Source organism: Pristiophorus japonicus, chromosome 13 (assembly GCF_044704955.1).
Source record: "Pristiophorus japonicus isolate sPriJap1 chromosome 13, sPriJap1.hap1, whole genome shotgun sequence".
In the NCBI taxonomy this organism is placed as follows: Eukaryota; Metazoa; Chordata; class Chondrichthyes; family Pristiophoridae; genus Pristiophorus; species Pristiophorus japonicus.
Genome location: NC_091989.1, coordinates 147,699,434 through 147,712,467, shown reverse-complemented (window position 1 = coordinate 147,712,467; position 13,034 = coordinate 147,699,434). Strand labels below are relative to the sequence as shown.

Genomic DNA, 13,034 nt, shown 5'->3' with positions numbered 1-13,034 from the left:
GTCTGGGGATTGGAGTGGGAGTGGTAGTTGATTCCGTCAATGGCCGTGGGGTCTAGGCGTGTTCCCTCATTGCAGTAGCTACCTCCGACATTCACTCCCTCATGTGCCCTGACAGTGTCTCAGCTACCTGTGACAAGCTCTCCCTCATGTTGAGCAACAGTGTTTCAACTACCTGAGACATTCCCCCCTTCATGTTCTCGGACGGTGTTCTCATTTCTCGTGAGAGTGTTGTTACTTCTCCCGACAGTCTCGATACCTCATCACCCACCCCACTGATGGTGTCCAGGAGTGATCGCGTATGGTCAATGCCACACTCATTGCCATCATCTGAACCACATCTGTTAGATTCTGCACCTCAGGAGAACGCCTTCGAGCTCTTCTTCCCCTCCTCACCCTGGGTGTACCTTGCTGCATCCCACTGGAACCCGCAGCCTCGGACAGTGGGGCCCTGGGTGTGCCTCACTGCACCCCACTGGAATCCCCAGCCTCGGACTGTGGGAAACCATGGAATGTCCCAGCACCACTCAGGAAAGGGGCTGGCACCTCCTCCAAAGTGAGTCTAACAGCAGGGGCTTCATCCATCACCTCCCCCTCACCTCCGTGCTCTTGGTCTGGAAGGTGGGATTGGAAGATGTTCTCCTCTTCAGGCTCGTCCGCGTCTGAATCCTTTTCTGCATCATCAGGGTTGGCCTCAAGTTCTGCAAAATATAACAGAACAGACAAATGGTTAGCAGCAGAGGAGGGGGCAGGATGGGTGGCATGAGTAGGCTCTCACAGCACGGGCAGCAGGCTGATTTGCAGGACCACAATGAATGATAGCACATTACATCAACCCAAGCGTAGCTGAGGGAGACATCCCCATGAACCGAAGCATGGCTAGCCCGTGCAGTAGTTAACATTTCGCAAAGCCAGATTGTGGAATTTGCAGGACTTGCCCTCTTCCCTCGAGTGTGGGCCCAGCTTGAGCAGTGGTGGTTGCTTTTCTCCAGGCAGGACCCATCAAAGCAGCGACCCTGTCTTCCAAGTGTATCAGTGGGTGCAGATTTGCCCGGCTTACTCCTGTTCGATTTCTTTCCCTTTTGTTGTATGTCATCTTCCTCTGCAAAGATGAAAATATAACTTTTTAGAGGGTGTCTTTCTGCTGGGTGGGACATATACAGATGGTCACATTTACAATTGCAATTCCATTGAATAAATGAAAATATTACTTACACTAACTACTTGACCAAGGTTTTGCCACTTTGTTTTGCACTGGCCTCCAGACCTTGGAATGCACAGTAATCTTCTGCAAGTTGGTTCCAATGTTTCTTCATTTCAAGCTGTACTGGGCATGCGTGCCTATAGCAATGATGTCAAAAACGTCCTTTTTTTCCCACGCTTGCGCAGCAGGAGGGACATTGTTTTTTCAGCACCGACATTAGGCCGAATCTCAGACAGGGCTGCGTGGCGCCAGTTTCAAAAAATAGAACCGGCATCATAAGAACATAAGAAATAGGAACAGGAGTAGGCCATACGGCCCCTCGAGCCTGCTCCGCCATTCAATAAGATCTTGGCTGATCTGATCATGGACTCAGCTCCACTTCCCCGCACGCTCCCCATAACCCCTTATCCCTTTATCGTTTAAGAAACGGTCTATTTCTGTCTTAAATGTATTCAATGTCCCAGCTTCCACAGCTCTCTGAGGCAGTGAATGCCACAGATTTACAACCTTCGAAGAAATTTCTCCTCATCTCTGTTTTAAAAGGGTGGCCCCTTTTCCTAAGATCGTGTCCTTTAGTTCTAGTCTCCCCCATCAGTGGAAATATCCTCTCTGCATCCACCTTGTCAAGCCCCCTCTTGGGGCCCAAGCCCGGACCTGGACGCCCGTTTTTCGCGCCAGAAAGTGTGCCTAAAAAAAAAAACTTACCTATTCTCCGGCTCCCTGGAGGTCCTCTGGAGCTGGGCGCAGCGCGAGCTGTCGGAGGCGGAGCCAGGTCCCTGCGCTGAAAACAGTGCCGGGACCTCTGCACATGTGCGCAACAGTGGACACGCATGTGCAGTAAGCTTCAGGCGCCCAAAACTGCGTGGGAGGGGCCCGAAGCATGCAGCCCCTAGCCCTGACCGAATGGCCTCACTGGGGCTGCGTGCATAAGGCTCCTCCCACCCCCCCTCCCCGACTCTCTCCTCCCCCACTCCCGGCGACTCTCTCTCTCCCCACCCCCCCCCCCCCCAACCCGGACCTCCGCGACTCTTTCCCCTCCCCCCTTTCCCTCCATCCCCCCGCGACTCTCTTCCTCCCCCACCCCCCCCCCCGACTCTCTCCTTCCCCACCCCCCGTGACTCTCCTCCTCCCCCCCCCCCGCGACTCTCTTTCCTCCCCCCCCCCCGACTCTCCTCCTCCTCTCCCCACCCCCCCGCGACTCTCCTCCTCCTCTCCCCCCCCCTCCCCCCCGCGACTCTCCTCCTCCTCTCCCCCCCGCGACTCTCTCTCTCCCTCTCCCCCCCCCCCGGACCTCCGCGACTCTTTCCTTCCCCTCCACACCCCCCCCCCCCCCTCCCCGATTCTCTCCTTCCCCACCCCCCCGTGACTCTCCTCCTCCTCCACCCCCCCCCCCCCCAACCCGGACCTCCGCGACTCTTTCCTCCTCCCCCCCCCGGACCTCCGCGACTCTTTCCTCCTCCTCCCCCCCCCCCGGACCTCCGCGACTCTTTCCTCCTCCCCCCCCCGGACCTCCGCGACTCTTTCCTCCTCCTCCCCCCCCCCGGACCTCCGCGACTCTTTCCTTACTCCCTCCCCCCACCCACGGACCTCCGCGACTCTTTCCTCTCCTCCTCGCCCCCCCCCCCCCCGGACCTCCGCGACTCTCCCCCCCCCGGACCTCCGCGACTCTTTCCTCCCCCCCCCGGACCTCCGCGACTCTTTCCTCTCCTCCTCGCCCCCCCCCCCCCGGACCTCCGCGACTCTTTCCTCTCCTCCTCGCCGCCCCCCCCCCCCCCCGGACCTCCGCGACTCTTTCCTCTCCTCCTCGCCTCGCACCCCCCCCCCCCCCCCGGACCTCCGCGACTCTCCCCCCCCCCTCCGCGACTCTTCTTCCCCCCCCCCCCCCCGGACCTCCGCGACTCTTTCCTCCCCCCCCCGGACCTCCGCGACTCTTTCCTCCCACCCCCGGACCTCCGCGACTCTTTCCTCCCCCCCCCCCACCCCGGACCTCCGCGACTCTTTCCTCCCCCCCCCCCACCCCGAGACCCGACGCCACCTACCTGTAAATCCAGCCCGAGGTCTTGGGCCTGGCCGTCAGCCTCTTTCTCTCCCTTCCCCCCTTCCTCTCTCCTTCCCTCCCTCCTCTCTCTCTCTTCCCCTTTCCCCTCCCCTCCCTCCTCCCGTCCCTCCCTCCTCCCTCCCTCTTTCCTCTCTCCTTCCCTCCCTTCTTCCTCTCTCTCCTTCCCTCCCTCCCTCCTCTCTCTCCTCCCTCCCTCCTCCCCCTCCCCTCACTGTCAGAAACACAGACACTGACAGACAGAGAGTGAGAGACACACACACACAGACAGAGAGATAGAGACACTGACAGAGACACACTGGGGGGGCCGTCCCAGCACGCTGTTGAAGGACTCCCGGTGCTGCAGTCGGTAAGTAGAAAATGTTTTATTCATTGATTTTTTAATTTTTAAAAAATTTTTATTAATTTTTTTTGATTGATTTATTGGTTGATTTATTGATGTATTGATCATTTATTATTGATGATGGCTCTTTATTTGTAAAACTGAAGTATTTAATGTTTGTAAACTTCCCTTTAAACCCCCCCCCCCCCCTCCACCCATGCCTAATTTGTAACCTACGCCTGATTTTCTAAAGTGTAGACAAGGTTTTTTCGAACGTACAAAAATCTTCACTTACTCCATTCTAAGTTAGTTTGGAGTAAGTTTTCACTGCCTAAACTTTGAAAACAGGTGTAAGTGGCCGGACACGCCCCCTTTTGAAAAAAAAATTCTGTTCCAAAGTGAAACTGTTCTAACTGACTAGAACTGGAGCAAACTAAATGCCGAGAATTCAAATTTCTAAGATACTCCATTCTAAACCAGTTGCTCAAAAAAAAACAGGAGCAACTCAGGCCGAAACTTGGCCCTATAATCTTATACGTTTCGATAAGGTCACCTCTCATTCTTCTGAATTCCAATGAGTAGAGGCCCAACCTACTTAACCTTTCCTCATAAGTCGACCCCCTCATCCCCGGAATCAACCTAGTGAACCTTCTCTGAACTCCCTCCAAAGCAAGTATATCCTGTAGTAAGACTTCCCTGCTTTTATACTCCATCCCCTTTACAATAAAGGCCAAGATACCATTGGCATTCCTGATCACTTGCTGTACCTGCATACTATTCTTTGGTGTTTCATGCACAAGTACCCCCAGGTCCCACTGTACTGTGGCACTTTGCAATATTTCTCCATTTAAATAATAACTTGCTCTTTGATTTTTTTCTGCCAAAGTACATGACCTCTCACTTTCCAACATTATACTCCGTCTGCCAAACTTTTGCCCACTCACTTAGCCTGTCTATGTCCTTTTGCAGATTTTTTGTGTCCTCCTCACACATTGCTTTTCCTCCCATATTTGTATCATCAGCAAACTTGGCTATGTTACACTCAGTCCCTTCTTCCAAGTCGTTAACATAGATTGTAAATAGTTGGGGTCCCAGCACTGATCCCTGCGGCACCCCACTAGTTACTGGTTGCCAACCAGAGAATTAACCATTTATCCAGACTCTCTGTTAGTTAGCCAATCTTCTATCCATGCTAATATATTACCTCCAACCCCGTGAATTTTTATCTTGTGCAGTAACCTTTTATGTGGCACCTTGTCAAATGCCTTCTGGAAGTCCAAATACACCACATCCACTGGTTCCCCTTTATCCATCCTGTTCGTTACATCCCCAAAGAACTCCAGCAAATTTGTCAAACATGACTTCCCCTTCATAAATCCATGCTGACTCTGCCTGACCGAATTTTGCTTTTCCAAATGTCTTGCTACTGCTTCTTTAATAATTGCCTTCAACATTTTCCCAACCACAGATGTTAGGCTAACTGGTCTATAGTTCCTGCTTTTTGTCTGCCTCCTTTTTTAAATAGGGATGTTATATTTGCAGTTTTCCAATCTTATTTTTTTTTTGGAGTACTTGGGGCCAAATAAAACGAGCATAACTCTGGCAATACGCCAAAAATCGAACCCAAAATTCTGGCGCTTATGCCCATTTTCAGAAAGCTCCCCAAGATTCAACATGAAAAATGTCCAAGATTGAAAATTAATTACAAGGAAAAAAAACAAATTCAACCCATTAGTAAACACTGATTTGTGAAGTTTCACCAATAACAGTACTAAATCCAATTTGTACATTTTTGTGGAAACTTCATCTGCCCAAATTACAACTTTGTATATTTTCAGGTGCTATCAATTCAGTATCAACTCACTTGGATCATTTTTATTTTGTTCAATGACTTTAGCTTGGAGTTCCTTGTCATGAAAAGTATTCCACACCAACTCTTTAATCTCTGGGTTCCAGTTTTCTTCCACAGGCTCTACACCAAACAGTGAACAGCAGATGGCCTGCAATACCAAGATAATCAGGTATAGCTATATGAATCTACAATCATGATCATCTGTATAGATGACCACAGTTAAACAATTTAAATGTACATGATTAGCACCACAAATAGATAAAAAGGTTTAAATAATTCAACATACAGGACATTTAGTTGCTTTTAAAATTTGTCTGTATAACTTGCATTTTATAGGAGCAATTATCAAACAAAATTGGACACCGAGCCACATAAGACAGGTTTGCTTGGTCAGAGGTTTTTTTTTAAAGAGGAGAGGTAGATTGGTTGGGGGGGGGGGGCGGGATTCCAGAGCTCAGGGCCGAGGCAGCCGAAGACAAGGCCGCCAATGTGGAGCGAAGAAAATCGGAGATGAGCAAGAGGTCAGATTAGAGAAATGCAGAGATCTCAAGCTGTAGGGCTGGAGGAGGTTACACAGATAGGGAGGGACAAAACCCTGGAAGGATTTGAAAACACGGATGAAAATTTAAAATCTTGTTGCCAGCCAATGTAGGTCAGCGAGCATAAGGATGATGGGCGAACAGGGCTTGGTACGAGTTAGGATACAGGCAGCAAATATTTAGATGAGCTCAAGTTTACAAAGGGTGCAAGGTGGGAGGGCAGCCAGATCATTCGAATAGTCGAGTCTTGGCATGAATGAGGCTTTCAGCAGCAGATAAATTGAGGTAGGTGCAGAGAAAGGCGGTGTTACGGAGGTGAAAGTAGGCGATCTTGGTGATGGAGAGGCTATGAGGTCCAAAGCTCAGGGATAGTGTCAAATAGAATGCCAAGGTTCCTCACAATCTAGTTCAGCCTCAGACAGTAGTCAGAGAAGGGGATAGATTCAGTGGCTAGGGAACGAAGTTTGTGATGGGGGAACAATGATAATTGCTTCAGTCTCCCTAATATTTAATTGGAGGAAATTTCTGCTCATCCAATACTGGCCGTCAGACATGCAGCATGACAAATCAGAAGTAGTGGGCCGGAGGTGGGTGGGGGGGGGTCAAGAGAGATGGTGGTGAGATAGAGCTGGGTGTCGTCAGCATTCATGTAGAACCTGAGAGTGAGTGAGTGAGTGAGTGAGTGTGTGTGTGTGTGAGTGAGTGAGTGTGAGTGAGTGAGAACAGCCCCTTCGGACAGAGTTGGAGGTAAGTTGGTGTTTTTCAATTCTTTTAATGTGTTAGGGGGTGGCTTATGCTTCACTTTGCAGCCTCAGCTCGCATTGTGTCCCTGATTACCATGGCAGCCCGATCTTTTTGGCGCAGATCAAGGCTCCACCCCCAAAACTAAACGCCAAAATGGAGAGATGCAACGGGGAAACTTACAGCACTTTTTTTTGGCGTACTTGGGCCCCCAAAAATCGTGCAGAACTCTTGAAGTACGCCAAAAAAATGCTTTGTGGAAAATTGAGCCCATGGTCTTAGAATAAGAGGCCGCCTATTTAAAACTGAGATGAGGAGAAATTTCTTCTTTGAGGGTTGTAAATCTATGGAATTCTCTACCCCAGAGAGCTGTGGAGGCTGGGTCATTGAATATATTTAAGGCAGAGATAGACAGATTTTTGAGCGATAAGGGAGTAAAGAGTTATATGGAGCGGGCAGGGAAGTGGAGCTGAGTCCATGATCAGATCAGCCATGATCTTATTGAATGGCGAAGCAGGCTCGAGAGGCCAAATGGCCGGCTCCTATAATCTTATGATCTTCTCGAAATAGAACCATTATACCACTGAGTTATTCATGATTTTCCATGATCATGACTAAAGAAACACAATGAAGAAGGAACTCTATCCAACAGTCATTTCAAAATCCAAACTTCTGTCTGCAACAGGAAGCAACCAGATAGCAGTCATGTACAGTAAAGTGACATGATTCTGAATGCAACCGGTTCTTAAAGCCTTAAGAATTGTGGTTGAATTGGAAGAATTCATTACTATACTAACCCAAGAAAAAAATTGCTTAATTATTGTTACACCAAGGGAATTTTCAATGACAGACTTTGAATCCGATATCTGAGTTGGCAGGTCCCGAGAACTCCACGGCACTTTTGATAATCGTCCAGGCTGACTGGCTCACTAACAAAACGAAGTGTAGACCTGTCAATGTATATGGCTAGGATTCTTCCTACTTAGCCCCAGATGATCTTGCAGCCGTAAGTCCCAACAGGTAGTGTGGTTCCAGCTAGACAAGCAGTGGGAAACTGCTCTGGTAAGCTGCATAGTTTTAGCTGGTTAAACTCCAGCAGTTCTTCTCCATACTTGGGGATTTCTTAGCTTTTGCTCTGCCAACCTGTGCCAGAGTGCTCTGGACTTGTGGAAGTTGGATGTGTCCGTACAGGGAAGAGATTATGCGCACTCAACATTGGACAAACAGAATTCGTACATTATGGGGACTAGATTTTGCAATCACTTAAAATTGATGATCAGTTTTAAACATGATCAGTTTCCATGCTGGTCACAGTCCTGGCTGACCAAAATATATTTATTTCTTTAAAAATAGAATTTGATCAGTATGGTAAAAACAAAATCAAATGTAGGTACACAAATTTAATATCTTACATTCTCGTTTTACCATTCTGTTTAATGTACAGTATTTAGGTTTCTCCTCCCTTTATATACTATGTATCATTTACAAGCCACGAAAGTTTGCTCTGTAGCCAGCTGAATGGAGATTCATGGGAGCATTTACTTCCACTGTATCACCAGAACCAAAAACTTAGCATGTAGAAATCAATGCTCCAAACCCCACTCTTAATTAAATGGGAAGGGGTTACGAATAGGGAAACACCCTCATTGAAGAAATAGTGATAAAATAGAGCAGTGATCAGAAGTTCTTTTGTGATGTTGCCTTCTGCTGTTCTTTAAATGTTTTCTGCATAAAAATATTTAAACATTTCAAGATGTACAAAATAAAAACATTGTAGATAAGAGCCTTTGTTCCCAATATGGTATGGAATCCAACAGAAACGATCCTCCTAAAATAGCTGTTTTAAAAAAAAAAGTAAAACAGTGAATTGTCATTTTCACTGCAGCCATATCAATCAGCAAAATACTTAAAATAGAAGTACTTTAGTCAACTTTAATCAACACTCAAGGAAAGTACAAGTGAAATGCAGATCAGAAAGATAAAGATTGCATGGATTTCAAAATGTTAGGCGTTACTCTTTTCAGGTTTGTGAAATGCCATTCGCTGTGTTCAGATGGGCGAGGAGGAATTGGTTAAACATAGAAACATAAAAAATAGGTCCAGGAGTAGGCCATTCAGCTCTTCGAGTCTGCACCACCATTCAATATGATCATGGCTGGTGCAACTTCAGTACCCCATTCCTGCTTTCTCTCCATACCTCTCGATCCCTTTAGCCATAATGGTCACATCTAATTCCCTTTTGAATATATCTAACGAATTGGCCTCAACAACATTCTGCGGCAGAGAATTCCACAGCATCACAATTCTCTGCGTGAAGAAGTTTCTCCTCATCTCGGTCCTAAATGGCTTACCCCTTATCCTTAGACTGTGACCCCTGGTTCTGGACTTCCCCAACATCGGGAACATTTTTCCTGCATTTAACCTGTCCAATCCAGTAAGAATTTTGTGTGTTTCGATGAGATCCCATCTCATTCGTCTAAATTCCAGTGAATATAAGTCTAGTCGATCCAGTCTTTCTTCATATGTCAGTCCTGCCAACCCGGGAATCAGTCTGGTGAACCTTCACTGCACTCCCTCAATAGCAAGAATGTCCTTCCTCAGATTAGGAGCCAAAACTGTACACAATATTCAAGGTGTGGCCTCACCAAGGCCCTATACAACTGCAGTAAGACCTCCCTGCTCCGATATTCAAATCTTCTCGCTATGAAGGCCAACATGCCATTTGCCTTCTTCATCGCCTGCTGTACCTGCATGCCAACTTTCAATGACTGATGTACCATGACACCCAGGTCTCGTTTCATCTCCCCTTTTCCTAATCTATCACCATTCAGATAATATTCTGCCTTCATGTTTTTGCCACCAAAGTGGATAACCTCACATTTATCTACATTATACTGCATCTGCCATGCATTTGCCCACTCACCTAACCTGTCCAAATCACCCTGCAGCCTCTTAGCATCCTCCTCACAGCTCACAGTGCCACCCAGCTTAGTGTTATCTGAAAACTTGGAGATATTACACTCAATTCCTTCATCTAAATTATTGATGTATATTGTAAATAGCTAGCTGGGGTCCCAGCACTGAACCTTGCAGTACCCCACTGCCTGCCATTCTGAAAAGTACCCGTTCATTCCTACTCTTTGATTCCTGTCTGCCACCCAGTTCTCTATCCACGTCAATACATTACCCCCAATACCATGTGCTTTAATTTTGTACACTAATCTCTTGTGTGGGACCTTGTCAAAAGCCTTTTGAAAGTCCAAATACACCACATCCACTGGTTCTCCCTTGTCCACTCTACTAGTTACATCCTCAAAAAATTCTAGAAGATTTGTCAAGCATGATTTCCCCTTCATAAATCCATGCTGACTTGGACCGATCCTGTCACTGCTTTCCACATGCGCTGCTGTTACAGCTTTAATAAATGATTCCAACATTTTCCCCACTACTGATGTCAGGCTAACCGGTCTATAATTACCTGCCTTCTCTCTCCCTCCCTTCTTAAAAAGTGGTGTTACATTAGCTACCCTCCATTCCATAGGAACCGATCCAGAGTCTATAGAATGTTGGAAAATGATCACCAATGCATCCACTATTTCTCGGGCCACTTCGTTAATTACTCTGGGCTGCAGACTATCAGGCCCCGGGGATTTATCGGCCTTCAATCCCATCAATTTCCCTAACACAATTTCCCGCCCAATAAGGATATCCTTCAGTTCCTCGTTCTCACTAGACTCTCGGTCCCCTATTATTTTCGGAAGATTATTTGTGTCTTCCTTCGTGAAGACAGAACCAAAGTATTTGTTCAATTGGTCTGCCATTTATTTGTTTCCCATTATAAATTCACCTGAATCCGACTGCAAGGGATCTAAGTTTGTCTTCACTAATCTTTTTCTCTTCACATATCTATAGAAGTTTTTGCAGTCAGTTTTTGTGTTCCCTGCAAGCTTACTCTTGTACTCCTAATTAAACCCTTAGTTCTTCTCTGCTGGATTCTAAATTTCTCCCAGTCCTCAGATTTGCTGCTTTGTCTGGCCAATTTATATGCCTCTTCCTTGGATTTAACGCTATCCCTAATTTCCCTTGTTAACCACGGTTGAGCCACCTTACCCTTTTTATTTTTACCCTAGACAGGGACGTACAATTGTTGTAGTTCATCCACGTGATCTTTAAATGTCTGCCATTGCCTATCCACCAGTATCATTCACCAGTCTATCCTAGCGAATTCACATCTCATGCCATCGAAGTTACCTTTCTTTTAAGTTCAGGACCTTAGTCTCTGAATTAACTGTGTCACTCTCCATCTTAAATGAAGAATTCTACCATATTATGGTCACTCTTCCCCAAGGGGCCTCGCATGACCAGATTGCTAATTAATCCTCTCTCATTACACACGCAGAACTGAGCTTAGATAAGACAGAAGGCAGAGACCTCAAATGGAATAATTGAGAAAAGGATTGAGTTGGGGAAGGCAAGGAAGAGGCCAAATGAAATGAGCATTTACTAGTTCTTTAAACTAAAGAGAAGAGAAATGTCATAATACAAGATCCAAAAGGACCTGGATAGGATTGATAAAGTGGGGGGAGGGGGTAAGGGGAGAAAAATTAAAAAAATATTAAAGAAATTCTGACACATTAATACAAAACTAATTTTAAAAAGAAAGATTCATATATAGCACAGCAACATATAAAGACAAACTTGCTAAAATCATACTCCATGGTAAATCAATTAATTACATTGCCATCTCCAAAGGATAAAAATGTGATCAGTAATGCTGGACTCTTCGATTACATTCACACTATTGTGTACAGCATTGATGCTTAAAAATGGTCATAAGTTAAAAGTACCTTTAATTTGCTCTAATTTTATAATTTATGTTTAGCTGCAATTTATTTTTTTTAAACAATTCATCTCGTGTCAAATGCATTTTAATGAACAACTGAACTGACCTGAAAAGGAAGCTTAAAGGTATCGTTCACTAAAGGTTGAATTTTGTTTAGAGAAATCCAGCTGCATGATCCAAAATCCACAAAGAACACCTGATAATTCCTGCTAGAATCGACAACGGACAAGATTTTCACTCTACACCACCTGAAATTTTAAGAAAAACTTGACGATTAGTTTTCCAAATGAAGAGGAAGTACAAGACACTGCTAATCTGTAGCCAATGGGAAAAATGTTCAGTTTTTGGCATCTGTATCATATTACGGTATTATTCTTAAGGAAAAAAATTATTGTTTTTGAGGCCCATATCAATGTTCAGGCCAGTGGCTGGATTTGGACTGAGACAATCGGCTCAATTTTAACTTCTGGGCAGGAACGTGTCCAGGAGAGCAGCTGGCAGGCTTCGCCTTACTAACATGCTGACTTCCCAACCAAAATGGCAAGGAACTCATCAGGAAGCAGCCGACCAGCCATTAAGATTTGGTGGCAGGAGCCCGCCACTCGAGATCATGGGGAATTTACCAACATGAGATAAGTGCTCTGGGTGGGATATCCCAGTCAGGGGAAGAAGTCTGGACTGGTGGAGATTCAAGATTACCTTGTGGGACTCAGGGGAACACTTAAGAACATAAAAAATGGGAACAGGAGTAGGCCATACGGCCCCTCAAGCCTGCACCATCATTCAATAAGATCATGGCTGATCTGATCATGGACTCAGCTCCACTTCCCCACACGTTCCCCATAACCCCTTATCGTTTAAGAAACTGTCTATTTCGGTCTTAAATTTATTCAATGTCCCAGCTTCCACAGCTCTCAGAAGCAGCGAATTACACAGATTCACAACCTTTGGAGAGAAGAAATTCCTCCTCATCTCAGTTTTAAATGGGCGGCCTCTTATTCGAAGATCGTGCCGTCGAGTTCTAGTCTCCCCCAGGATGAAAACATCCTCTCTGCATCCACCTTGTCAAGCCCCCTCATAATCTTATACATTTCGATAAGATCACCTCTCATTCTTCTGAATTACAATGAGTAGAGTCCCAACCGACTCAACCTTGTAAATGTGAGGTTATCCACTTTGGTGGTAAAAACAGAGAGACAGACTATTATCTGAATGGTGACAGATTAGGAAAAGGGGAGGTGCAAAGAGACCTGGGTGTCATGGTACATCAGTCATTGAAGGTTGGCATGCAGGTGCAGCAGGCGGTTAAGAAAGCAAATGGCATGTTGGCCTTCATAGCAAGGGGATTTGAGTACAGGGGCAGGGAGGTGTTGCTACAGTTGTACAGGGCATTGGTGAGGCCACACCTGGAGTATTGTGTACAGTTTTGGTCTCCTAACCTGAGGAAGGACATTCTTGCTATTGAGGGAGTGCAGCGAAG

General features: G+C 46.2%; 1 protein-coding gene across 6 annotated transcripts in view; it reads right to left on the bottom strand.

Moving 5' to 3' along the window:
* tdrd12 (tudor domain containing 12) overlaps positions 1-13,034 on the bottom strand; it is a 212,313-nt gene that overhangs the window by 44,671 nt on the left and 154,608 nt on the right. For all 6 annotated transcript variants that reach the window (XR_011596358.1, XR_011596357.1, XR_011596359.1 and 3 more), the window contains exons 28-29: positions 11,661-11,802; positions 5,444-5,579 (exon numbers count right to left, since the gene is read on the bottom strand). Coding sequence is in view for 3 of the 6 variants with exons in the window: in XM_070898098.1 (XP_070754199.1) it covers positions 5,444-5,579; positions 11,661-11,802 (278 nt within the window). In the remaining 3 variants the exon portion in view is untranslated. The remainder of the gene's footprint in view (positions 1-5,443; positions 5,580-11,660; positions 11,803-13,034) is intronic.